At 46.4% G+C, this 27,569-nt stretch overlaps 1 protein-coding gene across 1 annotated transcript in view; it reads left to right on the top strand.

Moving 5' to 3' along the window:
- GFPT2 (glutamine-fructose-6-phosphate transaminase 2) overlaps positions 1–19,679 on the top strand; it is a 41,762-nt gene extending 22,083 nt beyond the window's left edge. The window contains exons 8-19 of the mRNA XM_025988563.2: positions 432–511; positions 971–1,088; positions 5,665–5,828; positions 7,383–7,478; positions 7,557–7,654; positions 7,910–8,030; positions 10,173–10,330; positions 10,486–10,600; positions 13,576–13,703; positions 15,620–15,787; positions 16,852–17,013; positions 18,791–19,679. Coding sequence (XP_025844348.1) covers positions 432–511; positions 971–1,088; positions 5,665–5,828; positions 7,383–7,478; positions 7,557–7,654; positions 7,910–8,030; positions 10,173–10,330; positions 10,486–10,600; positions 13,576–13,703; positions 15,620–15,787; positions 16,852–17,013; positions 18,791–18,835 — 1,453 coding nt within the window. The 3' untranslated portion in view covers positions 18,836–19,679. The remainder of the gene's footprint in view (positions 1–431; positions 512–970; positions 1,089–5,664; positions 5,829–7,382; positions 7,479–7,556; positions 7,655–7,909; positions 8,031–10,172; positions 10,331–10,485; positions 10,601–13,575; positions 13,704–15,619; positions 15,788–16,851; positions 17,014–18,790) is intronic.
- Positions 19,680–27,569: the final 7,890 nt, after the last annotated feature.

The following is a 27,569-nucleotide window of genomic DNA, read 5'->3' as shown; positions in this document are numbered from 1 at the left end:
CCCCAAAGCTAGAGAACAACTGAGTTAGGCAAAAGGCATGGAGGCAGGGAGAGAATCTTTGGGCAGAGTCTCAAGGACTCCTCCTTTGGAGATGGCAGCAAATGGAGGCCCCTGGGGACGCCAAATGTTCCAGTATGCTGCCATGGACTACTGAAAGTCTCAGCCTCTGTGATCTAACTCTGGGGATTCACTGGGCAAATGGGTGGCACCATGAAAACAAACTGAAATTCTCCCGCTAGCCTGTTGGTCCCTGCTTCAAGCTCTGGGAGCATCTTCCTGTGGCCAAGGACTCTATCTGTGGCATCTCAATAGGACCCCTTCCCCTGGGGGGAGGGTTGGATGCGGGTGCCCATCCTGAGAGCCTGGAGGCCATCCAGCCCTGCCCAGGGTGGCAAGGCAATGAGTAACCGGACTCTTTCTTGTCTCTACAGAAGAGGCAGCCCCCTGCTCATTGGAGTGCGGAGCAAATACAAACTCTCCACGGAACAGATTCCTATCTTGTATAGGACACGTAAGTTTTTCGAGAAGGACCTGAACGGGGCTCTGGTGCAGCCAGCCCCCTTCGGAGACAGGATGTCCTCACTCTACTGGGGCCAGCCTGTACATGGCTCCAGGTTGGAACGGTTTTTGAATAACTGAGACTTTGCTTCATTTTTTGTAAAAGCTTTGTATTATGGATATTTTAAAAAAACCTCACAAGTCCAGGGAAAGGCATGCAGCTCCGTTATATAAAGGCGTCCCCGCTCTTGGATGAGTAGTGATTTGGTTTTGTTTTGTTTGCAGCCATTTAAATGCTCTTGCAGTGGTACTGTGCTATTTGGGGATCATTTGCACAATTTGGCTGATGCAGCCAAAGCTAAAAATTGCAAATTTCTCCCACACATATTCAAAGGGGAAGCTGGAGCTTTGCTTCGTGTTATTCAAACAAAATAGTTTAATGGGACTGGAGATTCTTTCCTTCACTTGCTAGGCAATTTTGAGAATGTGAAGAATATCTGTAAAACAAGGATGAAGAGGCTGGACAGCTCGACCTGCCTTCATGCCGTCGGCGATAAAGCAGTGGAATTCTTCTTTGCTTCTGATGCAAGGTAGCTGAACCTTGTTTCTTTATTTTTTTTTAAGATTTTATTTATTTATTCATGAGAGACAGAGAGAGGCAGAGACACAGGCAGAGGGAGAAGCAGGCTCCCTGTGGGAAGCCTGATGTGGGACTGGATCCTGGGACTCCAGGATCATGCCCTGGGCTGAAGGCAGGCACTAAACCGCTGAGCCACCCAGGGATCCCATTGTTTCTTTAATTTTCTAGGATTATGTAATCAAAAAAAGACTGGCTAAACACCAGTGTTTCTAATTTATCCCCTCGTTTTGGCTGTTTTCTCACTGCAAGGAGCAGGGATGCTGGCAGATTCTATTCTCTATGACCCTTCTCTGAGAATCCTTCTGTAGTGAGCACCTTGTGACCAGAAACCAGGTTGCCTGACATACACAGTGTTTGGAGCCTGCACAGAATAACTGAATTATTCATCAACATTTTAAAAGTGGGAGATTTCCTGTAAAAGTCTGGATTTCTAGCTTGTCTGGAAACTCAGCAGGTCTGAGCACACTGGGCTGTGCTCCCTCTGGCCCAGCCTGTCTGGGGCTGCTCGAAGGCTGCTCCCTTTAGGTGGGGTAAATGTCCCCAGCCCCATGGTCTTTCTTGTACCCCAACTGCCTTGCCTCAGTCTAACCACTCATAAAAGACGGTGCCAAGATGTAGGGGTTTGGTGCAATTGATTTCAAAGTCCTTGTTCTCATACAGACAAAACCGTGATCCTGAAATTGGAGGAAGTCCGCTTCATACTCATTTTAGTACCAAAAATTTAAACACAGGGCAGCCTGGGTGGCTCAGCAGTTTAGCACCGACTTCAGCCCAGGGTGTGATCCTGGAGACCCGGGATCAAGTCCCATGTCAGGCTCCCTGCATGGAGCCTGCTTCTCCCTCTGCCTATGTCTCTGCCTCTCTCTCTCTCTCTCTCTCTCTCTCTTTCTCTGTGTCTGTGTCTCTCATGAATAAATAAATAAAATATTTAAAAAATTATACACACACATACACACATGTTCAGAAAAGTCCGACACACTTTCCTGGTAGTTGAAGTAGAAAAGCACCATAAACACCACCACTATCTTCTCCGTGCAAACACTTCTCATGCCCCCTTCCTGCCAGCCTCTAGTAGGGTCTTCCCACAGCAGAAAACAAGTGCAGAGGACACCAGACAAGATCTCCTGGAATGCATGGAGTCATAGCAACCTAGAGCCCTTGGCTGTAAAGCCTGGTGCAGCCCATAGCCAAAATTGTACTCAGTGCTCATAGGAAAGGGCAGTGTTTCCCAAACTGTGTTCCTTAGAGGACCATTCCAATGACAAGCTAATACAATCTCGGTGATTCTAAGACACACAATTATCTTACAGATTTTAGCATCTGTCAGTGGCATCTTACAATGGTAATTTGCTGCAATGTCTGTGTCTTAGAAGTGTATGAAATAATTGCAATCCCTAAAACCAGTATTACCTTATATTCAATGAAATATCCTAAGTGTTTTTTAAAAAAGAAAAAAGGCATGAATGCCTACAAAGAGATGAAATAACTATGTCTAGGCAATAGGATCATATGATTTTAAAATCCAACTGAAAGCCTTTTGGAACCAATCCTAGAGGCTGGTCAGAGAATGAAGATGTGGAAATTTGACCTCCCAGCAGTAAGCTATCTGCTGAATGGGACAGTGGGATCACACGCATCCCGTTTCCTCTGTGCCTCCTCACAGGGCTGGCACAGGAGACTCTCAGCAAACCTTTCTTGAACAAGAACAAAAAGGAATCTATTTGCCAGACCTGGAAAAACTATTTTAATCCCTTAAAATGAATTTGAACCAAAATAGTCCAGAATCTGTTTGGAGAAGGCTACAAAAGTTCACTGTGAAAGACAGAAACGGATTTGAATAAAGGGAGAGAGTCCACATTCCTTGGCAAAAGGGCTTAGTATTATTTTTAAAAATTTATTAGTTTAAAATTATTTTATTTTATTTTTAAAAGAGATTTTATTATTTGAGAAAGAGAAAGAGTGAGCACAAGCAGAGGGAGGGGCAGAGGGCAGAGGGCAGAGGGCAAAGCAGACTCCCCGCTGATCAGGGAGCCCAACTCTGTACTCCATCCTAGGATCCTGGGATCGTGACCTGAGCCAAAGGCAGACGCTTAACCCAGTGAGCCACCCAGGCACCCAGCTTAAAATTATTTTAACAATTATAAATTATTATTTTAAGATACTGGCTCTTTAACCTGTAAATTTGATGCTATAATTAAAATCCTCAGGATTATTTTGCTTGTTTAGGTTTTGAGAACTTGAAAAGGTGATTCTATAATGTGTGGTGTGTAGACCAGTAAGCCAAAACATATTGCAATGTGAGAATGACACAGGTGACCCTTCCAGATATGAAGGCACACCGTGGAGCCCTCGGGACAGTAGGAGCCTGTGCTGAGGGCTTCGTTGGGATGATCTCATTTAATAAACACAACAAACCTCTGCTGAAGGCACAGGGATCATCTCGTTTTACAGATGAGGAATTTGATATCGGAGCTCAAAGGGATCATATATGTGTTGCCCAAGGGCGTCATGCCAGTAAGGGACAGAAACGAGGATTCCATGTTGGATCTTTCTAGCTCCTGAGCCAATAGTCTTAATGATGGTTTATACTACCAACCATTTCATAAATAAAAATAATTGTAATTAAACATACAGATGTACACGCACATATAAATGTAAGCGCACTGGTTTTATAATTTGAAGGGAGTACAATATAAGTGGTGCTTACCTCTTGGAGATGGAATCAGGCCATTTTCTCCCTCTTATTATTCTGTGTTTTTTACTTTTTACACAATGAGTTTATACTGTGTAAAGTTTTTTTCTCCAGTGCAGTGGCTTTCCATCCTTCTTTGCCTGTCTTCCTGAGTATCTGTCTGGAGACACCTCTCTCAGGGCCACAGAATATGATCATTTTTCTCTTTAACTTTGCATTAGGGGTTATAAATGTTCATATTTCTGCACAGGGCACATGTGGGTGTGGCACTTGGTACAATAAGGGTTTTTTTCTCCCATGGTCCTATAAGCACCATCTTCATGGGATTTTTTTTTTAACCACTTGTGCTTTTGATTACCTTTTTTTTCACTTGTCAACTTTTCTAACTCCATTTATTTTTTTTAAAGATTTAATTTATTTATTTGACAGAGAAAGAGAGAGCATAGCAGGGGGAGGAGCAGAAGGAGAGGAGAGAGAGAAGCAGACTCTCCACTGAATAGGGAACCCAAAATAGGACTCCATCCCAGGACCCCAGGATCATGACCTGAGCCGAAGGCTGATGCTTAACCAATTGAGCCACCCAGGCTTCCTAAATCAATTTATTTTTAAAAGAAACCTTGTGTTGCTATTTTGTGAGACAAAAATCATCACTACTTTCCATGCAGAGAAAGTTATTCTAAAAATAAGCACAGTGAAAAAAAATAAGCACAGTGACCTTACATTTCATTGGTGGGCATATTTTGTACTTTACTATTAAAGTATCCTTTTTACCTTATAAGGTATGAGTGTGTGTGTGTGTGTGTGTGTGTGCATGTGTGTGTGCTCACGTGTGTGCCTGTGTTTTGAAACTGAGTCATTTGTCCTGATGACTTTCCTACTGTCACAATTTTGCTGAGTGAATCCCCCATGGTGTCATTTAACATGTTCCCCTGCCCATCATATTTTCTGTGCCCTGGCATTCACAGGTGTCTAGAAACTTGATCTCCCTTGGGTTTGATTTTTTTTGGCAAGACTGCGTCATGGGTGATGGTATGTCCTTCCATCCAGAGGCAGATAGATAGATAGATAGATAGATAGATAGATAGATAGATAGACAATATATCATTGTCTGTCTTTTTGGGCTGTAAAGATGGATTGAAGGGTTTAAATGTCAGACAGCCTCACCCCTCCATGATAAAGCTGCTCTCTGCTCTTCACCTCTTGGTTTCAGCAGTCATTGATGGCCCTTGCTTAGAACTGTTAATAATTGGGAGTTCTGATACCATCATTCCTTCTTTATTAGCTATATTCCTTCTATAAAGAGAAACATGCCTTCATAAATGCTGTGTGTATTCAGAAAGGCAAATCATTTTAAAAGGCAGGATAAGTGTTTCATTCTTTCCCATCCTGGTTCAGAATACTGTGTTGGCTCCCAAGCATTGTCCAAAGGAGGTGACACTGTCTGGATCTTGACTGGAAAAAAGTAATCATAAAAGGGCACCTATGAGATTACTAGGGACATTTGAGCAAACTGGATATTCAATGAGCTGGAGGAATAACTGACTAATTTTAGGTGTGATCATGGTATTGTAGGTGAAAAAAACAATCCTTCTCTTTCAGAGATAGAAGTTAAATGTTTACAGCTGAGGTGAGATGATGCCTGGGTCTGGCTTCACAATAATTCTGGGGGGAGGGAAGGAGGTGTGAATTGATGTTTATCGTGCACTGTTCCTGTCCCTCCTAAAATGCCATCCAATGCTACTCATATGGACCCACACTTGGGAGGCAGTGACCGCCGTCTTGTAACAGTCAAGCACAAGCCACATCTGTGACACCTGTATTTTCCTTGCTCCAGCGCTATCATAGAACACACCAACCGGGTCATCTTCCTCGAGGATGATGACATTGCTGCAGTAGCTGATGGGAAGCTCTCCATTCATCGGGTCAAGCGTTCAGCTAGTGATGATCCATCTCGAGCCATCCAGACCTTGCAGATGGAACTGCAGCAAATCATGAAAGGCAGGTGTCCTCTGAGGGTCCATGGACAGCAGCCTTGGGCAGGGGGTGCAGGTGCTCTATGGGGGTGCTCCGGAGACTCTCTGGCCTACCCTGAATGGGTACTGCAGCCCTCCTGCCTGCCATGGCCATTGGGGCAGGACTGAGGGGAGGGGGGTCTGTGGCTTGCACAGCCCAGGGGAAGGGGAGCTCCTGACTAGAGCCAGGCACCGGTCTCCCAGCTTGATCTGACCAGTCCATCCACTGCCTCCCTTTACTGGCTCTCTGGGACACATTCCTATACCCAGACATCATTGCTCCTTGGGGCCAGAGGCCTGCAATAACAGGGGTCTGTGGCCCACTTCTTATTTCAGGGAGAGTCTGCCTATAACCCCTTCTCCACAGGGCAGCCTGGGTAAACATTTAGGAATGTGAATCAGACCCTCTTATGCTGCTGCTTAAAGCCCTCTGATGGCTTCCCACTGTTCTTAGCATAAAATCCATACTTCCTGCCATAGCCCACAATACCCCACGTCCAGCCTGGCCCCACCTCACTCTACCCTTTCCCCACTACGCCCCGCCTACCTCTCTGGCCATCTCACTGTGACTTAGGCAGGCCAGGCGCTTTTCACCTGGGATCATTGCCCTTGACTAGCTCCTTTTGATCACCTACTCCAAAACATCACCCCCCTCAGAGAGCTCTTCTCTGACCCTCCTCCCTTGTCTCTGCTGAAGGTGGCAGACAGGGAACACTGTAGTGTTCGGTGTCACACGTGTTGTGTATCCCAGAAAACATTCCCACCTTGTCTGTGACACCTCCACAGCTTCAGGCACGACACCTGTCAGGGCCATAACCCCACTGCAGCCAGATCATCTCTCTGACATCACCTGGCTCCATTCAGATCAGAGCCTTAGAAATACATGTGTGGCAGAAAAGGGTTTTTTTCTTTTTTAAGATTTTACCCATTTATGAAAGAGAGAGAATACAAAAGCAGGGGGAGGGGCAGAGGCAGAGGGAGAAGCAGGCTCCCCACTGAGCAGGGAGCCTGATGTGGAACTCAATCCCAGGACCCTGGGATTGTGAGCTGAGCCGAAGGCAGATACTCAACCACTGAGCGACCCAGGTGCCCCCGAAAAGGTTTTTCTTTAAATACAGATGCTAGGAGGGTATTTCTTCAGAAGAAAATTGCATATTTCTCTGGGCTTGCTCCATTTGTACCCCTCTAAGTAGCTTGGTTTTTAGAAGTAAAGCATTTTCTTTTCCTCTGGCCTTGCTAACAGGAGTATGGCCCAATAGGAGCAGCCACATATTTATCGCTTCCCTCCCTCACTCCTTCAAGCTGCAGGGTCCTATATGTAAAGTGGAAATAGTGATCTTACCTGACCTGCTTCCCTCTCACTTATCCCCTTGAGCATCAAGCAGGACTGTTCCCGGGAGGCCCTTGGAAATCTGCAGCACCCTCCACGTGTGTCACTGCAACTAACTGCTTTCACGACTTTTCACCCTGGTTGGAAGTGAAGCGCTGGTAATGTAACTAAATTAAAATTTACTCCTTTTGTTGATGTTTATTTGACCAGGCAACTTCAGTGCGTTTATGCAGAAGGAGATCTTCGAACAGCCAGAATCCGTATTCAATACTATGAGAGGTCGGGTGAATTTTGAGACCAACACAGGTAATCGCTGGTCTGTGCCCTGGGCTGATGCACCTACCCATGTGGGGTCAGCACTGATGCCCTGTGTGTGTCCTGCAGTGCTCCTGGGCGGCTTGAAGGACCACTTGAAGGAGATTCGACGCTGCCGACGGCTCATCGTGATTGGCTGTGGAACCAGCTACCATGCCGCTGTGGCTGTAAGTGCAAGGCGCTGGGCCCTTGTTCATGTTGGGGAGGGAGCGGTAGCCAAGAACAAGATGTGTCTTAAATGCTATCGTGTGTCTGACCTCCTGAATCTGGTGCCCGTGAGCCAGCATGAGAGCTGGCGCCGAAGCCTTTCTCCCGCGTGGTGGCTGGTGCATGCCTGCAATTCCCTTACCACCTGGACCCGGGGTGCCTGTGTCTCTGTAGCATCTGTGACTAACTCTGGTCCTCATTCTTGTTGGCTTTAGACGAGGCAAGTTTTGGAGGAACTGACTGAGCTCCCCGTGATGGTTGAACTTGCTAGTGATTTTCTGGACAGGAACACCCCTGTTTTCAGAGATGATGTTTGCTTCTTCATAAGCCAGTCAGGTAAAGAAGACAGGTTTGTGTTAGTTCATCTCAGGGTAATATACCTCTTGGTAATATGCCTTGCGTCTTCCTCCCTCCTTTATCCAGTGAAAGTCTCTGCACACTGACCATGTGCCAAACTCTCTTGTGCATAGGGTCACTTAATCCCCAGAGCCATCAGTTACTATCCTGTTTTATGGGGGGTGACCTAAGGGACCACTCACCAAAGTGCTTATTTATGTGTGCTGGGTTTATTTAGAGAGGAGAAAGTTCTTCAAAATTCTGCTGATTGAGAGTCACTCTAAGAACTATGTGCCTGCTTTGCAGTGCCCATGCTGCCCAGCAGGGGGACACATAGAGAGACATTGCTCAGGAGAGACATTGCTCAGGTGTAGGGCCCACCACACCTTCAGTAAACACTAAGCTTGGGCCTTTGCTCTAGTTGGGCTGGGCAGAGAGTCAGGGAGGTAATTCATGGCTATATGCCTGGACTCTCTATGACCTTTAGAAGGATTTTAAAAACATTTTAATTATGAAAAATTCCAAGTCTCTGTAAAAGTAGAGATTCATTTAAGGAATTGCTTATCCTCAGCAATGATCAGCCAGGCAGGGCTTGTGTCATCCAGATCCGCATTAACCTGTCCCCTCCACTGGGTTATCCTGAATTCAATCCCAGGCATCATGTTGCTTCATAAATACTTCCGAGTGTATCTCTACATAGTAAAAGAAAAAAAACCATAACCCTGATGTCATTATCACAATGAAAACATTAACAGCAATACACTAATATCCACTGGGACTTTGAATCCTGTTTCCAATTTGAATTTTTAAGACCATTTCTTTTTTTTTAATATTTTATTTATTTATTCATGAAAGACACAGAGAGAGGCAGAGACACAAGCAGACTCCAAACAGGGAGCCCCATGCGGAACTGGATCCCAAGACCGTGGGATCATGCCCCGGGCTGAAGGCAGACACTCAACCGCTGAGCCCCCCAGGTGTCCCTTTAAGACCATTTCCATTTTCAATAACAAACTAAGAAAAAACAATACGGACACACCCACCATCTGGCTAACTCCCTGGAGCCATGTGCTGCCATATGACTTCAGATGCCAGTGTTGCCTTTGGGTTTGCGATCCTGTCAGAGCCTCAGAATGTTTCATGAATTGGGTGGGAGCTGTCAACCAAAGCAAAGAGGCAGATTTAATGTAAAAATAATGCAGTGGCAGCTTCTGGGTATCTACACAAAAAGAATTTAGTTTCATTTTTTCCAGCCCTTAAGTTAAACAAACAAACAAACAAACACTGGGAGGGGGGTTGATGAAGATAGAGCCATCCTGCTCCCTGCCTCTGAGCCCTAAGCCCCGTTTGCACCGAGCAAGGGCTGTGTGACAGACACCCCAGTGCCCGAGACACACATGGGAAGAGAAAAAGGAGATGAAGACTGGACCAGACTAGCACCAGCCTACACTGCAGAAGAGCAGTGGCCATGTGGACATGGACGGGTTTAATTTTCTGATTGGATCATATTTAATTTAGCTTCAGGTTTCGGGACTTACAAATACAGGGTTCTTGTGCTGGCTTATCTGCGAACCTATTTCAGTAGCTTTATCATAAAAATAATTTTGAGTTTGCACTGGCAGACTGCAAAAAATGTTCTTCTTTAAAACAAGATCTATTTGAGAAATGGTATTCAGGGGCATTCTTGCTTTTTAAACGTTAAATCTCAGCACATTCCAAATAAGGCAGCTTAAAGTCCTAGAAAGGACTCTGGGAGCCAGGCTCACCTAGGTACGCACCAGCTGTCAGTCCCAGCTGCGTGGCCCCAAGAGAGCAAGGCACGACTTCCCTCCACCTCCGAAGACCTCGTCCTCCAAGGGAGAGCGAGCCAATGGCCCCAGGGGTGGGGGTCTGCCGTGAGAGTTCAGCGAAGCAGGGATGGAACATGCCTGCCACATAAATAGCCAAATCTCAAATCCAAGAAATAACCAGAAGCATTGCCGATTGTGGATCTTCCTTTCTGAGAACATGCCAACTGTGTCTGGGCCCCGATTGCTGCATGAGTGACAGCAAGACTTCGTGAGTTGGGGGCTGGGGGGGGCTTGAGATGGCACAGCCACACTCCTGTGAGCATGTGGCTGAAACGGGGGACCCCTGTGGCAGGTGAGACCGCCGACACCCTCCTGGCATTGCGCTACTGTAAGGACCGCCGGGCCCTGACCGTGGGCGTCACCAACACGGTAGGCAGCTCCATCTCCCGAGAAACTGACTGCGGTGTCCACATCAATGCTGGGCCGGAGATCGGCGTGGCCAGCACCAAGGTAGCACCTCCCACCTGTGCCCCCAAGAGCACACTGCAGCAGGAGGGGGGAGGCAGGGGGTTGTGTGTGGGGGTGCTTGGTGCTGTGCCTCCTCCCATGTGGCCCACAGGCTCCCATTTGCCCCTGCTCTGCCAGAGTCACCATTTTATCCACAGGCTTACACCAGCCAGTTCATCTCCCTGGTGATGTTTGGTTTGATGATGTCTGAGGATCGAATTTCACTGCAAAATAGAAGGCAAGAGATCATCCGAGGTTTACGATCTTTACCTGGTATGTTCCAGAACTGAAGTTTCTGTATGACTGTCTCCTGTAAACAATGCTGTTAATCACTTCCTCCCCCTCAGAACTTCCTAGTCACCATGAAATGCCTCAAGAAGCTCCCCCCAGGCCGTGATTAAAGTCCACACTCCTCACCAGCCCTTAGGACCCTGCACACTGGGCCCCTGCCACCTCTGACTTCATCCTACTCCCTCCCTTCCCTCTTTGGGCTGCCTCACTGACCTTCTGATCCTCAGCAATACCAAGCTCTTTCCACCACAGGACCTTTGCACTGGTCCTTTCTTCTACAGAAACCCTCTGCCTCCAGCTCTCCACACAGCTGATGGCTTCTCATCATTCGAATCTGAGTTCAGGTGTCACCTCCTGGGACCCTTCCTGGCCATCCAAACTAGTCCCCCATCCCAGCTACAAAATATTAGCCCATTTCTTTTCTTCATAGCACATGCCATGATCTGAAATTACCTGTTCTCCTGTGTACTGGCTTGTCCCCCAACTAACATGTCAGCCCAGTGAGCAGACAATCCTATCTATCAGAATCACTACTGGCTGCCTGATGTCTGGGCAGGGCAGGCATACAGTAGGTGCTCAGCAAACATCTGGGAAAGAGCAAATGGCCCTGAGCCCTTTCCTGTCCCAGATTTATTTTCACCAAACTCCCCTGTTTTGCTGGGTCCCATCTGTAGTAGTCAGTGAGATGCAATGTCTATGACACTAAATCACAAGCTCTTTGAGGGGACCATGGTTTCAGTCATTCTCCACACATTGATCAGGGCCCAGCGGTAGTACCCTGCCCATGTGACATCCTGCGAGTGCCCAGATAAGCAACAGCTCCTTTCTTTAGGACACTTGCACTCCAGGGAAGCACAGACACCTACTGTGTTTTCTTTGTGCAGCTCTAAGAACCTGAAAGGAAGCAGACCTCACCCCTGGGCTGACTTGGAGAAAATGCCAGGGTACCATGGTCACAAGGCTATAGGGCAACCTCTCCCAGAGACAGGGAAGGACTAGGTCCCCCCTGGGGCCCAGGGGCAAACCCCAGAGAAGGCAGTGAGGGAAGGCCACCATCTAATCATGCAAAGCCCAGACCACTTCCCACCCATTATGAATATCTCTGATGAGGCCATAGTAATTTTAACAGATGTGATTTCTAAAAAATATTTTTATGATGAAATGTGTCCATTTTTTGAAGATTTACATAACTCAGGCAACCTGTGTTTCGCAAATGGCTAACACATGATGTTACAAAATTATACACATGTAGAACGTCCGTTTAAATAACTGTAGGATAAAAAATAAATAAATAAATAACTGTAGGATAGACCGATAAATTTTAATGTAACAAGGTAGGAAAAGTTTATTGATATGATTTCAGATTCTACATTTGCAACTGCTCTTTTAAGAAATTACTGTTTCTTGGGGCACCTGGCCGGCTCAGTCAATAGAGCATGTGACTCTTGAGCTCGGGGTTGTGAGTTCAAGCCTATGTTGGGTGCAGAGATTACTTAAATAAATTGATCAATTTTATAAAAAGGAAATTACCATTTCTTTTTTTAAAAAAAGATCTTTATTTACTTATTCGTGAGAGGCACAGAAAGAGAGGCAGAGATGCAGGCAGAGGGAGAAGCAGGCTCTCTGCAAAAAGCCCAGTGTGGGACTGGATCCCTGCACCCCGGGATCACGACCTGAGCCAAAGGCGTACACTCAACCACTGAGCAACCCAGGTGTCCCTGAAATTACCATTTCTTGAGTTGGATATAATATCAGGGAAGAACATTCACAAATAGTTGAAAAAGTTATTTAAATGTTCCTCCCGGGGATCCCTGGGTGGCTCAGCGGTTTGGTGCCTGCCTTCAGCCCAGGGTGTGATCCTGGAGTCCCGGGATCGAGTCCCATATCGGGCTTCCTGCATGGAGCCTGCTTCTCCCTCTGCCTGTGTCTCTGCCTCTCTCTCTCTCTCTCTCTCTATCTGTGTGTGTCTCTTATGATTAAATAAATAAAATCTTAAAAAAAAATAAATGTTCCTCCCTTCTCTAACTATGAATCTGTAGGAGGCTGGATTTTCTTCCTATACTTCAACCGAAAGAACATATTACAACAGGCTGAATGAGGAAACAGATGTGAGAATCTAAATGTCTTTATTACAAAGTCAGACATTAAAGAGATTTACAAAAATGTAAAACAATACCATTATTCTCACTAATCTTTAAAAATGTATGATAAGTTTACTGTGACTTTTAAATGAATGAATAAAAACACTTATAATTTTCTGTTTCTAATCTGATATTGATAGAACCAACAGAAATGAAGTGTCTTAAGGATTCACAATAATTTTTTTAAAGGTTTTATTTATTTCTCTGAGAAAGATAGAGACAGCACATGAGTGGGGGGAAGAGTAGAGGGAGATGGAGAAGCAGACTCTCCACAGAGCAGAGAGTCCAACTCAGGAATCGATCCTAGGACCCTGAGATCGTGATCTGTGCTGAGGGCAGAGGCTTAACTGACTGAGCCAGCCAGGTGCCCCGAATTCACAATAATTTTTAAGAGTGCAAAGAAGTGTTGAGAGCAAAAAATTTGGGAAGCGCTGGTCCAACATACACTGACATTGTTTCCAGAGTTAACATATGGGCTGGATTGGTGGGGCATTGATTTGGAGTGTCAGCTCTGTGGCTAGCCAGCTGGTGATTTAGCCTCTCTGTGCCTCATGCTTTACGTGTAAAACGGAGCTAGAAATAACACTTCCTGCTTGCCTTACATGCTCAAGAAAGCATGAACATAAACAAAATCCTGGCTATTAATAACTTATTTCCTATAATCTACATTTAAAATCCTTTTAAAGTAATGCAAGGAAGCCAAGGGTATTAAGTGATGCGAGTTTCAAAACTTTTTCTTATCACCATGATTTTTCTTTGTGAATCTTGCTATAAAGTCTGTGTGATTGGCACCCCTCTGCTGTATTCATGACCTAGGGCTGATCAAGGAAGTGCTGTCGCTGGATGAGAAGATTCATGACCTGGCCCTGGAGCTCTACACACAGAGGTCGCTCCTGGTTATGGGACGGGGCTATAACTATGCCACATGCCTGGAAGGCGCCCTGGTGAGCCTCCTCTGCACGCCACGCGCCCCCCACCGCCTTCCACCAGCCCCTGCAGGAGGGCAGGCATGGGAGACGCGCTGAGACATAGTGGGAAGGAGGGCAGGGCACTGGACTAGGGAAAGGGAGGGCTGTGTAGCAGCATCAAGCACCAGATCAAAACCAGCTGGTCTAGCCTTGGGGACACCAAGGTGGGGGCCCCTGTCTCCTGAGAAGAAAAGAGAAGGGCACCCTCAGGTGAGCTCCTGAGGTGTCATCCTGTGCCAGGTTCCATCTGCGCTGGCCCAGTCATACTCCAATGAGCATCTTCTGAGAGGCTGACAGTTATTGTCCACATTTTACCTAGAGGGAAACCAAGACTCCAAAAAGTGCATCTTGCTCAAGAGGCAGTGATTATTCTGAGATTCAAATTCAGGTCCATATGGCCTCGGGTTTTTCCACAACCGCACGCAGCCCTCGTTGGAGGATTTGGGCAGATCAGAATTGTGGGGTGGGCTCTCTGCAGAGTTTCCCTGTTAGCCATCAAACTTACAAGGGGAGCTGGAGATCCTCAAGGAATGGACTTCGAAGGCCAGGCTGCCCTTTTTTTAAATTGGTAACTGGCTACTTTGTGGCAGTGAAGATCCAAACTTGAATAAGAGAGCTGATGGAGCATGGGCAGGTCCTGAAATCGAGGGCTTTCAGCCCTAGGACGGACAGGGCTGTCCAAGGGCAGAATCTAGTGCCAGCTCTTAACTCATTATCTGCTTGCTACTTATGGATGGGGATGCCAGCCAAAGCAGACAGGAGACAGTGTCACAGGTGAGGCAGCACTCGGTGCCCAAGCAAGGGCATCAATCATCCCTGGTCCAGCTTGGTTTCCCTCCTCTTCCTAGGGAGTAAGTCCTTGCTCTTTCCAGGTCATCCCCATTTGAAAGAAACATTCAGAGAGTTTTACAAGTGGTGGTGGTGGTGGGAGGGCACCAGCCAGAGTTGCCCAGCCTTCAGTGAGCTCAAAATTCCACATGCTTCTATGGTCAGAACCTATAGAGGTTTTGACCCCTACCAAAAGAAGTGGAGGGCTGGACATGGCTGCTTCCGGGGGCCAGGCACAATAGGAGCAATGCCTGGGTGGAGTACATGTGCAGCTCCCCCTGCCTCTGCTGCCTGGTGCAGGGGTGGGGGGTGCTGCAGAGCACCAGTGTGCTGTGAAAGATGCATATTGAGCTGTTTCTCCAAATTAGTCTTTGGGGGAAGAAAGAAGTTTTTACGATATTACTGGCACCTGTCAATGGTCCCTCTGTGGTCTCTTAGGGGCTGGCACTCTAGCGTCTGTGGTACCCCAGGTGGAGCCACACTCCTGACAGTGTCCCCCCACCAAAATTAGTTCTGGGGGAGTTGAGAAAATGTTTTATTTGACACTCACCAGTTCAGTGACATAGGTTTGACGGTAACTGAGTAGAAATGAAACAGATCTCCCTAAACATAGGAGAGAAAATCTGGGAACAACTCAATGTGTGTGATTTTCCTTCATAAGTAAGTTGGAGGAACCTTTTGGAAATTATTAATGGTCTAGAATTGGGGGGAATGACAATCATTACAAATTAGAACTGTGGGGAGGCCATAGGGGCAGCCACAGAGCAGAAGGGGAGAGCCAGATCAGCACCGACTTGTCCATCCAAGGGTGGGGCTGTGCTGCATGCTGGGCCTCGTGCATGCTCTGGACAGCAGCCAGCTCTGGCCCCTGGCCTGTGGCCCCAGCCTTGTGAGATGCCTTCAGTGCTGTTGACCACTTGGTGCATTCGTCTGCCCTGCAGCCCTCAGCTCCCTGCTTCTGGATTCATCCCTTCCACAGCTCCCCTTCCTCCCATCGCTGATCTGCTCCAGCACCGCCCACCCTCTGCCCCATGTCACACTGACCCCACCTTGTGTTTCCCCAGAAAATTAAGGAGATAACCTACATGCACTCGGAAGGCATCCTGGCTGGGGAGCTGAAGCACGGACCCTTGGCACTAATTGACAAACAGATGCCCATCATCATGGTCATCATGAAGGACCCTTGCTTTGCCAAGTGCCAGAATGCCCTGCAGCAGATCACAGCCCGCCAGGTGACAGCTCTCAGCTGGGCTGGGGCCCCTTCTTTCTTGTCCCCTTCCACACAAACCCACCTTACCCACTGTCTGCCAGTGCTGGTTAATGAGTGGTCCTGCCACTGAGCAGGCTGGACCACACACTCTCTCCCAGGCCCTTTCATGAGTGGTACACACACTCAGAAATGGCTGGCTAGCCTGTGGCCATGTGCATACTGGGTCCTCAGGGAGACCTTGTGACCCACATTGGCTCGAGCTATTCTGGATCCCAAGCATGGAGTGCCTTGGAGGTAGGAGTGCGCAGAGCACCCACAGATTCATCATGAAATTAACCAGGGCTCATGAAGTTACCAAGAGGTGAAATCCAACAATGACCTTGAGCTTAGCACAGTGGACAGAGAGAAGCTATAAAGCACAAATCACTTTACTTCCCTACTTAAAACCTTCCAGTGGCTTCCCATAAAACTGTTGTGACCACAGGCCTGCATTATCTGGCCCCTTTCTTCTTCTTCCCCTCATGCCAAGCTGATTTCTGCATCTACGCCTTAGCGCTGGCTGTTCCCTCTGCCCTCCATGTACTTCCCATACCCTTTCCGAGTTGGCCTCTGGTCATTGAGGTCTCTATCCAAATGTCGCCTTTTTCGAGAGGGCTTCCCAGACCTCACTGGTGTCCTGCAGTCATATAACCATGTTTTATTGCCTTTGTGGCACTTATCTGGAATTCATCATTATATAGTGGTTGGCTTGTTTGTTTTTATTTTCTGCCACTCAGTTATGAGTCCCCTCAGAATAAGGAGTGGGTGTGCCCTGCCGTTGGGAAGGCTTATTGAGGCTACTCAACGAATGGGAGCTGAATGAATGCCATAGGCTGGCGATCATCCTACCAGGGGAGAATGAGAGAGACTCACCAAACAGCATCAAACACTTTGTCCTTCAACTATCACCTCCTCCCATAATTGCAACAAAAGCAAAAGATCACTGTTATCATTGCAATGAGGTTTATCTCAGAAACTCTGCTGTGTGTGAGGGGTTGCTTCTTTCAGAGACAATCTGCATGTCCTGATCCTATTTCTGTGCTTTAGGGTCGCCCGATTATACTGTGCTCCAGGGATGACACTGAGAGTTCCAAGTTCGCATATAAAACGATCGAGCTGCCCCACACAGTGGACTGCCTCCAGGGCATCCTGAGTGTCATTCCACTGCAGCTCCTGTCCTTCCACCTGGCTGTTCTCCGAGGATATGATGTATGTCTAAAACTGCGCCGAACCCACCGAAGGGGAAAAACATAACCCCAGAACTTGATTTTGTTCTTAAGTGCTCAGTTGGTGTAAATATTCATAGGAGAAATTTTTTCATTTAAAATAACTCTCTTCTCAAATGAACTTATACCCCTTGAGAGCAAGGTGGGACCTGCAAGATTATGAAGACCATTTCATTAGACTATAAACTCATCACCCAGAGAAGCAATGTTAATTAGTGCATTTAATAATCAGTCTTTTCCTTGTACATGTGAATTTTTTTAAAGATGTTTTTTATTATTTATTTATTTATTTAAAGATTTTATTTATTTATTTATTTATTCGTGAGAGAGAGAGAGAGAGAGAGAGACAGACACAGGCAGAGGGAGAAGCAGTCTCCATGCAGGGAGCCCGATGTGGGACTCGATCCCGGGACTCCAGGATTACACCCTGGGCTGAAGGCAGGCGCTAAACCACTGAGCCACCTAGGGATCCCCAAAGATTTTTTTATTTTTTATTTATTCATGATAGACAGAGCGAGAGAGAGAGAGAGGCAGAGACACAGGCAGAGGAGAAGCAGGCTCCATGCGGGAGCCTGACGCGGGACTTGATCCCGGGACTCCAGGATTGCACCCTGGGCCAAAGGCAGGCGCCAAACCGCCGAGCCACCCAGGGATCCCCGTGTATATGTGAATTTTTAAACATTTTTTGAGATTTTACCAAGGATGGCATTTTACATCTTCCTTTTAAATATATCTATAAGCATTTCCTTATATCTTGAACTTATTGTAAGCAACATTGACAATATTCCCTATACAATAACGGGTTCATGTTGATACTCCAACACAATCTTGCAGCATGGATTATAACAATGATTTAGCCAGTCTTCTGTTATTTAAACTGTTGCTAATTTGGGGGGAATATCTGCACAAATCACAACTGCAGTCAACATCTTTGCACATATATCTTCCTCCCGCATTTAAGATTTGTCCTCAGTCTGGCAAATGATTCAACATTTTGAGACTCCCTAAACATATTGTCAATTTATATTCCAGAAAAGAACCAATTTATGATCTCACTCGCAAGTGTATAAAAGCATATAATTCACTGTGTAAAGAAATAGAAGTTTTGTTACAATTTTATTTTGAGAAGCTTTTAAAGATACATAAACATACCAAAAAAAAAAAAAAAACACACACACACACATAATGTAACAAATACCTTATGGTGTACATAGCCAGAACTGCCATGGGCCAACATTTTGTCATATTTGTTTCTTTTTGTAAAACAACAACAACAACAACAAAAAACCAACAAAAAACCCCCACATTATTGTCACAAAAAGACATTGCAGATAGAGTTGAAGTCTGCCCTGTCAACCATCCCTAATCACCTCTTCTTCCCAACCCCCACCCCAAACTAACAAGTCTTGTGGATTTAGTGTGTATCCTTCGAAGAAAAGTGAATATTTAACAGGTATTTAACAGGACAGACTGAGCCAGGTGGTTTTAATAGCATGAATCGTATCCTTTTAAAAGTGTTAACACAGAATGACACGTTAGGTGCATACTAAATGCTTATTGAATGAGCTAAACATTGCATAGTTGAGTGCAGTTTCTAGCGTAAGGAAGCACTTCCAAGACGTAGGTCTCTGGGAACTCATGGTCGAAGATGACCAGGAAGCCCATGTCCTTGTCTTCAAGAACTCTGATAAGAGGCTGTATGATATGGCATGTTTGCTGAGATCTGTGGAGTCCTGAGCACTTACTTTCTATCTTTTCAGGTCGACTTCCCCAGAAATCTGGCCAAGTCCGTAACTGTGGAATAGAGAACCAGAGGCTGAGGAGGCCCCTGCCACCTGTATAGTATGTGGTTCAAGGCCTGCCTCAGGGATGCCCACGTGGGAAGAACAGCGGGCATTCTGTGTGTTCCGAGTAGATCCCAGTAGAGCTTGATGGCTTCCACGTGCCTTGTACCCAAGTGCTTTGCTTACAGCAGATACTGTTTCTCTGTGTCCTGAAATTGCCAGAAGAGAAGGGAATCATTGTTTACACATGGGGATCAGAGCAGACTTTCCCATTACTGTGCAATAGAGACACAGCTCTCTTCAGAGTAACTGTGAAGCTTTTTTAACCAACACTAGTTAGTTTTAAAGACAAAATATTTATGATGATTGTATAGCCTTTAAGTTATTTTTCTAGTATGTGGCTTTCTGTAGCCAAGGCATCTCCCAAACTGTGTGGCCCAGCCTCCTGGCAGGGACACTCATCTCAGATTTGAACACAAGGCATTGCCCCTCTGGACTCCATCCTCCAGATTTCCTGTCCTCTCTTGACTCTCCCTGAATCCTGTCCCTGACGTCAGGGAAGCCCTCCCACCATTGCCCTATGCCTTCTAGAAATCCCTTCAAAATCTCAATGCCTTTCAATGATTTCTTCTCCTATAGATTCCCCCACCCCCACCCCCGCCAGACTCTCAACTTCTGTTCAATCTGATCATGGTTCTTTTTAAGCCCAGGCAGCATTTTGGTCCCTGCTCCGACCTATAGTAAAACAGCTTGAAATATCCCATGCAAGAGAGTAGTTTCAAGTGGGCTATCCTGCCCTCTATTTAAAAGCGTGCACAATCAAAATACTATGCAATTTTAAGACAATAAAGACAGTACAATTCTTTTTTGGCTTATGCGTTTGGATTTTTGTTAATCTCCTGCTTGTCGTGTACTTGGATCTTGAGGGCTCCTCAGGACAGGAAATCCACAGTATCTGGTGGGTGAGTCCTGTTTCTTGGTAGCCAGTGTCACCGTCCCCACACCTGTGACCTGTATGCTTTCTAGCATGAAAATGAGTATTTATTTTGCGGGACCGAACAAAATGTAAGCTATTTGGGACGCTTGGTTGAATCCACTGAACAGCTATTGGAAGGGGTTGGACCACATGGTGCTGTCTGTTTAGGAGGATTGCCCAGAACCCAAAGGCAGCATGCAGGGGTGAAACTCTCAGATCTGTACTTTTTCTTTCCATGAGTCCATTTATTAACTATGATGGTCAGTAAATGGTCAATAACTGACCAATTTTATTAATACAATCGTGCAGGAAGATAAGAAGCCAGGGACAGGGTTCTGAAAGCTTGAGGGGTCAGAATTTAGGCTCCCAATGAAAGTGGCCATCCCAGACGGCTTGAACGGTTTCTTCATGACTACTCATTGGTGTGAGTAACTCTAGTATCCCATCAGACCTCTGTTCAGGATTACCTGCAGGCTACTCAGTAACTATTCTTCCCTCTTCTATGCTATCCCCTGTGTCATAGAGGTTTGCAACCTGGGAATTACATTTCCAAGTTAAATTCCACCAGGGAGAAGCATCATGGAAGGTCTGGAAGGTAGTTTAGAAATCATGTTATTGAGAAATTATGTTACTTATTCCTCCTCTGGTAGAAGCAGAGAGAAGCATGGCTTCAGCAGAAAGGAGGGCCTGCTATGGCCGCTAGCCCCAAAACACACACTATGACTAGCTCCCTGCAACTCCCCCACCACCCCATGCTCTGGGCAATGGCAATCACCAGCAGAGGTTTCCTGCGGCTCCTCCAGAATCCCACTTCTGAAGAGCTGGCAGGAACCCTGGAGCCATGGTGGCATTCTCTGAGCCACATCCTCCAGATCTTCCCACAGATTATCCAGGCCTAAATCTTGCTGGAAACACCAGCATTGGTTTCTGTCTTCTAAACCAGACCGTGGTCATTACAACTTCTGAGGTCAGAAGGCTTTACAAAGTAGCCAGAACATTTTTATCTGGACAAGAACCAGAGAGGTGCATTTCATCTTACACCCAAGAGGTGATTGCCCTCCTGACTTTTGTGCTAATCATTTCTTTGCTTTTCATTATAGTTCTACCTGGGTTCTATCCCCCAGCAATACACCACCTAGTCTTGAAAATGGGGGCAAACATACACAAGATCATGGTCCAATTTCCCCCTCTCTGGGAGTTGACAAGGCCCCTTCTGGGGAAGTTGCGAGCAAGGTCACAAGTAGTCTTGGGAAACATGCATCTCTTCACAGTTGGCTGCTTAGCAAAACTAAGGTGTGGACCAGGCACTGGACGTGCAGCAGAAATACAGTCAGAGGGAACGGGCTGCCATGCCTCCCGCTCTCAGGGAAAAGCCGAGAACTTCAGTGAGTGACACCCATCACTCAGCAGAGCATGAGGGGAGAGACCTCAGGAGCACATGGTCAGGACAGGCCAAATCCTGATGAGAATCTGGGCCAAGCTGTCCTGCGTGTTCTGTCTTTGGTTTAAGAAGATGGCCTCATAGAAATGGGAGGGTCTTAGTGATGCCCATCTCTCTGGGGTCACGCTGCTGTAGGGCGGCTCAGCTCCCTCCACATCTGGTGCAGAGCTGCCCTCAGGGATCCCTCTGTCATCCTCCAAGGGATCCCCTGGTCATCCTGCTTCCCGTATCTCCCATCTTCCTTCTGAGTTTCCTTTTACATTTTGGTGGAGTATATCTTTCTTGAGCAATGGAGCCTGGGAGTTAAATTTTTGAGATGCTGGGAAATATATGACTCTACACCTCACGTGGGACTGAGGGTTTAGCTACATAGGAATTCTAGGTCACAAAAAAAAAATTTTTTTTTCTTCAGAACTGTAAAGGTAATAATCCATTAGCTTGTTCACAGTTTTGCAATGGAGGGCTTCAAGGTCACTCTGATGTAGGTGACCTTTTCATTTCCTTCTTCTCCCCCGGTTTTCTGGAATGCCACCCTGAGGTGTCTTGGGTCTCTTCTCATTTAGTGTTGATTTCAGTCTGATACCTTCTGCCTGTCAATTCCAGGGAATTTTCTTGAATTACTTTTTTTGTGGATCTCTTTGTTTTTCTGGCATCTTATTTCAGAGGTTGAAGTTTCTGGACTGGCCTCTCTTTTCCTATCATTTTTATTGTGCTTCTTACATTTTTGCTCTACTAATGGGAGATTTGACTTATTCCCTCAACCTGTTTACTACTAAGGGTTTTCATCTCTGCCAATACGATTTCATTTCCAAGGGCTCTTTTTTTTTTAAATTCTGAAGATATAAATTCATATATATTTAATAACACATATTTTTAAGCCCATACTTTATTCACATTTCCTTAGTTTTATCTAATGTCCTTTTTCTGCTTTTTCCTGACATCACATTACATTTTTCCTTAGGCTCCTCTTGGCTGTGACCATTTCTCAGACTTCCTTTGTTTTTAATGATCTTGACATTTTTGAAGGCCACTGGTGGCCTTTCTAGAATGTTCTCCAATTGGGTTTGTCTGATGTTTTTCACATGGTTAGACTGGGGTTATATGTTTTGGGGAAGAAGACCCCCAGAAGTATAATGCCATTCTCATTACTTCATATGCAGAGGGTACATGCTATCAACATGTCTTGTCACTGTTATGTTAGCTTGGTCACTGCCTGAGGTAGTGCTTGTCCGGTACTCTAATTTTTCTCCTTTTCTATACTGAACTTTTTGGAAGGAAGTCACTATGCCCACCTCCATTGAAAAAGTGGGGAGTTATGCTTCACCTTCTTGAGATTATCTACATAAATTTTTGGGGATTCAATACAGACTTGTCTGTTCTTCCTTGTTTTTTCATTTATTAAATCATTTATTTCTATTAGTATGGACTCATGGATTTATTTTTTTACTAAGTTATAACCCAATACTGTTATTTCTTTTTTTGCTCATATTGTCTCCCACCATTGGAAGCTCTTTCAGTTGGCTGTGTCCCTTTGACTACCCCCTATGTGTGTGTATTTTGCAAGCAGTTCCTTATTTTCTTGCACCACAGGATGCTTCAGGCTCCCTGCCCCAGCCCTAGAATCAATCATTGCTGATTTGGGATCACTGGTTTCTTTTGCTGGAGAGTAACAGTAGAAAACAATTCCTAGGCTCTGGGTGTGCTTTTGCTGCTGGGGTGTCACTGCTTTTATACCATCTCAGCCGAGAGCAAGGACATAGCAGTGCACTAAATATCTTTTTAATGGCTTCAAGGATGCAAGACTTTGTCATGCTCTCTGAAGCTGGCAAGATATTTTTCCTTTTAGAATTTCCTTTCTTTTTCACTAGTTTCTGTTTCTTTATATATATATATATATATATATATATATATATATATATATAGGCTGTCTTAGTTTTGTGATGTTTTGTTTTTGTTTCTGTTTTTTTGTTTTGTTTTGTTTTGTTATTTTTTTCCACATGGCCTTGGGCTGTCCAGTCAGATTCAAGGTGGGGAGGATGTTTTGAGTACACCATGGGGCCCATTGATGTCAAGATTCACTGCTGGGCAATCTGGGGGAGTTTGGCACAGGGGGTCGGGGTGCTTTAGGTTTTAAGGGGTCTGGAAATATCTAGGGGGTGAGGTCTTTGTTTAGGTTTTAGGGCTGGTCTGACTTCCAGAGAAGAATTTCCCAATCCCTTGCCTGACAGCAAGGGTCCAGTTGCTGGTGCTTTGGGGGATGCCTGGAAAAGGAGGGCTGAGTGCCACTGTATTCATTTATACAGCACCCATGCCCTTTTTCTTACCAGAGAATAAGACCCCAGCCTTCTGCCTCTCCCGACTGTTCCTGCTCTTTTCTCCTGCCATGTTTTCCCATAAGTATGACTGCCCAGCCCAGGGGTGGGAGCCCATCCCCCAGGAGCCCATCAGAGTCGTCTTCTGGAGATCTTCAAATTTGATTTGGGACAGAGGGCCTGCCCCCACTTGGGTGGTGGGAGAGCAGAAGGTGACACCAGGAGAGGGAAGCTGACCCAGAGGAAAACAGGGTGTGATGAAAAAGTTTGCCCATAGCTTCCAAGGCTCTGGCCAGGCTCTCTAGGTGGTGGTCCTATGGCCAAATCCACCCATGCTCTCCCAGGTGTTAAGATGCAGAAACATCCCAACAATTGTCCCCACTGGATTAAGCGCAGATTGGCTCTCTCTAACACACTATTGGAACAGTCTTGACTTCCATTCCCTGGCATATGAAGTCCTGGTCAGGGTTGGGGAGGAGATGGGGAGGGAATGCGGGAGCAGGAGGAGAACGGGCAATGTGAGGAGGGAGCAGAGGAGGCCAGCACAAGGACACTCACTGTCCCCTTGTGCACTGGCTATGCCCTGACCTTGGCACTTCTCTCCTTGAGCTCTTGAAGCATTCCCATCAGGTGGGGGTCACCACCCATGCCCATTCCCCATGGAGCTGAGGCTCCAGGAAGCAAACCTTTTGCCTAGAACAGCACAACTAAGTGAAAAGCCTAACAGGAACCCAGTTAAGGCAAGTCCAGATGAGTGGATGATGAGACTGGAGCCTTGGAAACCTGTCAGCACTGTGATCCCTGGACCAGCCTCCAGTGCACCTGGCACTCCCAGGTCATGGCATGGAGCCTGAGTTCTTCTTCCTTCCCTCCTGTGCTCCACACCACCCCCTGCCGCCCCAGGGCAGGGAAGTGGGCAATGTCTGCCAGGTGGGCAGTGTCTGGTGTCTGCAGCTGCGGCCCGGCCCATATAGGAGCCAATGGCCTTTATCTCAGAGGGCACATGGTCAGGGCTGCAGAGCCAAAGGTGACAGGAAAGGGGGAGGTGACAGAAGGCAGGTGGGCAGTCGTGATGCAGGTACAATAAGGCCTTCTTCTCAGCAGGAGAGGGAGCAGCCAAGGCCAGAAGTCCCCACCCCAAAAATCAAGCCAGGAACCCTGGCATCCTCCTTGACTCCATCTCCTTCATCACCCCCACATCCCACCTCTAAGGCTGACAATTTTTTCTTAAACAGACTTCTTTACGTCAAGTTTTTTGATATAATTTACATCCACTAGAAGTTACCCTTTTTTAGATGCCCAGTCCTCTAACTTGAAATAGTGATATGACCATTATCATCATTAAAATAGAGTATACCTGCCTGGGTGGCTCAGTTAAGCATCTACCTTTGGCTCAGGACATAATCCCAGGGTCCTGGGATCAAGCCCTGCATCAAGCTCCCTGTTTAGTGAGGAGCCTGCTTCTCCTTCTATCTCTGCTGCTCCCCCTTTCTTGTGCTCTTTGTCAAATAAATAAAATCTTAAAAAAAAATAAAAATAAAATATAGAGCTTACCCATCATTCTCCAAAATTCCCTCCTGGCCCTGGTGATCATTCCTGCCCATGCCCCTTACCTTGACCTCTGACAATCACTGATCTAATTTTGCTTTTTCTAGAATGCCCTATAAAGAAAATCATAGAGGATGCAGCCTTGTTTGGCTTCTTTCACTTAGTATAATGTCTTTTTTTTAAAAAAAGATTTATTTATTTATTCATTCAGAGAGAGCGAAGAGAGAGGCAGAGACACAGGCAGAGGGAGAAGCAGGCTCCCTGCAGGAAGCCCGATGTGGGACTCGATCCTGGGTCTCCAGGATCGCACCCTGGGCTGCAGGTGACGCTAATCCGCTGTGCCACCGGGGCTGCCCAGTATAATGTCTTTTGTACGTTTTCCATGTTGTACATTTGTCAGGCCAGGTTTTTTTGTTGCTAGGTAATATTCCACTGTATGGATGTATCACAGTTTGTTCACCCATCGGACAACCTACGGGCATGGGTTGTTTCTAGTTTCTGTTTTGAATAGTCGCTATATTTACGTACAGCTCTTTGTGTGGACAGGATTTTATTTCTCCTGGATACATATCCAGGAATAGGATTGCTGGGTGGTATGATAGGTATATGTTTGATGTTACCAGAAATTGTCAAACTGTTTTACAAAGCAGACATGCCATTTTGCTTTCCCACCAGCAGCAGATCAGAGTTCTAATTGTTCCACAACATCACCACCTGATATTGTCTGTGTTTATTATAGCCATCCTAGCGGCTGTGTGGTGGTAGCTCACTGTGACTTGTCACATACCTCAAATCTTGAAATAGTTTTCAAATCAGTTCCTTCCTCTTCACACCTGCCCCAGGCCAGGCCTCTCCTTCTCTTACTAGGGTCCTTCTCTTGCAATAGCTCCCTAAATGGTCTTGTGAACATAAGCCCCTCGTCCCTGAAACTTCATGTGCTCTACTGATCTTTCCAAAATAAACACCTAATCACATCATTCACTTCCTTTCTTAAAATCCTTCAAGAGCTGCCCTTTACCTCCATGGATGGGCCCCTATGCTGCAATGCCCCAAGGGCCAGCTAATGAAGTCATGGCCAGAGATGGGTAATAAGAAGTAGCAGGGACTATGGTGACCTAGGAGCTGCCCCTAAAAGCTGCCACTCAGTTCCAGCTGGTCTCTGCCTTCTGGGAATGCAGGCCCCATGTTGCCAGAGCTTCTAACTATTCAAGAGAAACCAGCAATTGAGATTCTTTTTCAAGTGAAAGCTCCCAATTTTCAAATGTTGGCAACTAAGTCAATTAAAAAAAAAAACTGGGCTAAACAAGGCATATCAGTGAATTGAAGTGAGCCCATGGGTTTCCAGTCCACCTCAAGGCCCTACTAACCCCCCAGTCCACCTCTCCCCATCTCCAGCAAGACCAGGTGACCTCTGATTTCCTGAACACACATGTAGGTCCTTATGCCTGAGTTTCAGGTCCCAGGGCCCATTCTGCCTAAATCACTGGCCTAGCACATTCCTGCTAGCTTTCCAGCCTCAGCAGGGGCTTCCTCCTATCCAGGCCTTCTCAACTACTTCTCACCACCTGGCAGGCTAGGTCAGCTGTTAGTCATGCTCATGTGTGCTAATACCCTCTCCCTTCCCCCTGCACCCTTTATTCACTTGGCCTCCACCAAAATTCTGTGCACTCTTCCAAGCATGGACTAGATCCTTCCTCATCACCTCAGCCGTGTCCTCAGCTTTGCTTCTTAAACCAGAAAAGGCAGAATACTTTTAGAAAATTATAAGTGTGAGTGTGTGTGTTTGCACATGATTTTAGGTACTCACTTTTCATGGGGTGCATGTTGTAAACTTGACTGAAGGGTGTAGCAATGGGTGTCCCATCCTAGTCTAAGGGGAAGCAGCCATGAGTGCTTCTTTATGAAACGACAGCTCTGACAGCCAGGCTTTACTAGTCTCCCATAATCCTTGATGACAGCAATTTTTGGATGTTTTCTCTTGTGCACCTGGGGCAGGTGAGGCTGATGTGAGAACCAATGTGGGCAGGAACCCATGGGATGGGCCTTCAACTCAGAAGCTACAATTTCAAGCAAGGATGGGCCATACTCAAGTTCAGAAAACTCCCTCTGGTGGCCAAGGTAAGGAGTGGCCTCAGGGAGGACACCAGGGCTGGATCCCTTCCTCTACTCCACTCCTTCGCGGAGGCCCTGGAGCCCTGAGTCTGGCCGTGCATCTCAGACTTGCCATCCTTCCCAAATTCTCTCAGCACCCTCCATGCCCCCCAGCTCCTTGACCTCCCTAGGGTCCTGCTTCCTCCTCTCCATTTGTCCCCTGCCTTATCCCGCAGTGGGTTCTGGCATCCTGTGAAGGCTGCTCCTCTTTCACAATCCTCTACTCATCCGGTCCCCAAAGTGTGCATCGCCCCCCACCCTATTCACGGCCCCCTGAGCTTTTTCTCCAACGTGTCCAGCCCCCTTGCCTCACTTCCAGCTTTGCTT

The sequence above is a fragment of the Vulpes vulpes genome, chromosome 12, assembly GCF_048418805.1.
Source record: "Vulpes vulpes isolate BD-2025 chromosome 12, VulVul3, whole genome shotgun sequence".
NCBI classification, from domain to species: Eukaryota; Metazoa; Chordata; class Mammalia; order Carnivora; family Canidae; genus Vulpes; species Vulpes vulpes.
The sequence above is the reverse complement of the archived record's forward strand: the minus strand, read 5'-3'. Positions and strand labels throughout refer to the sequence as shown.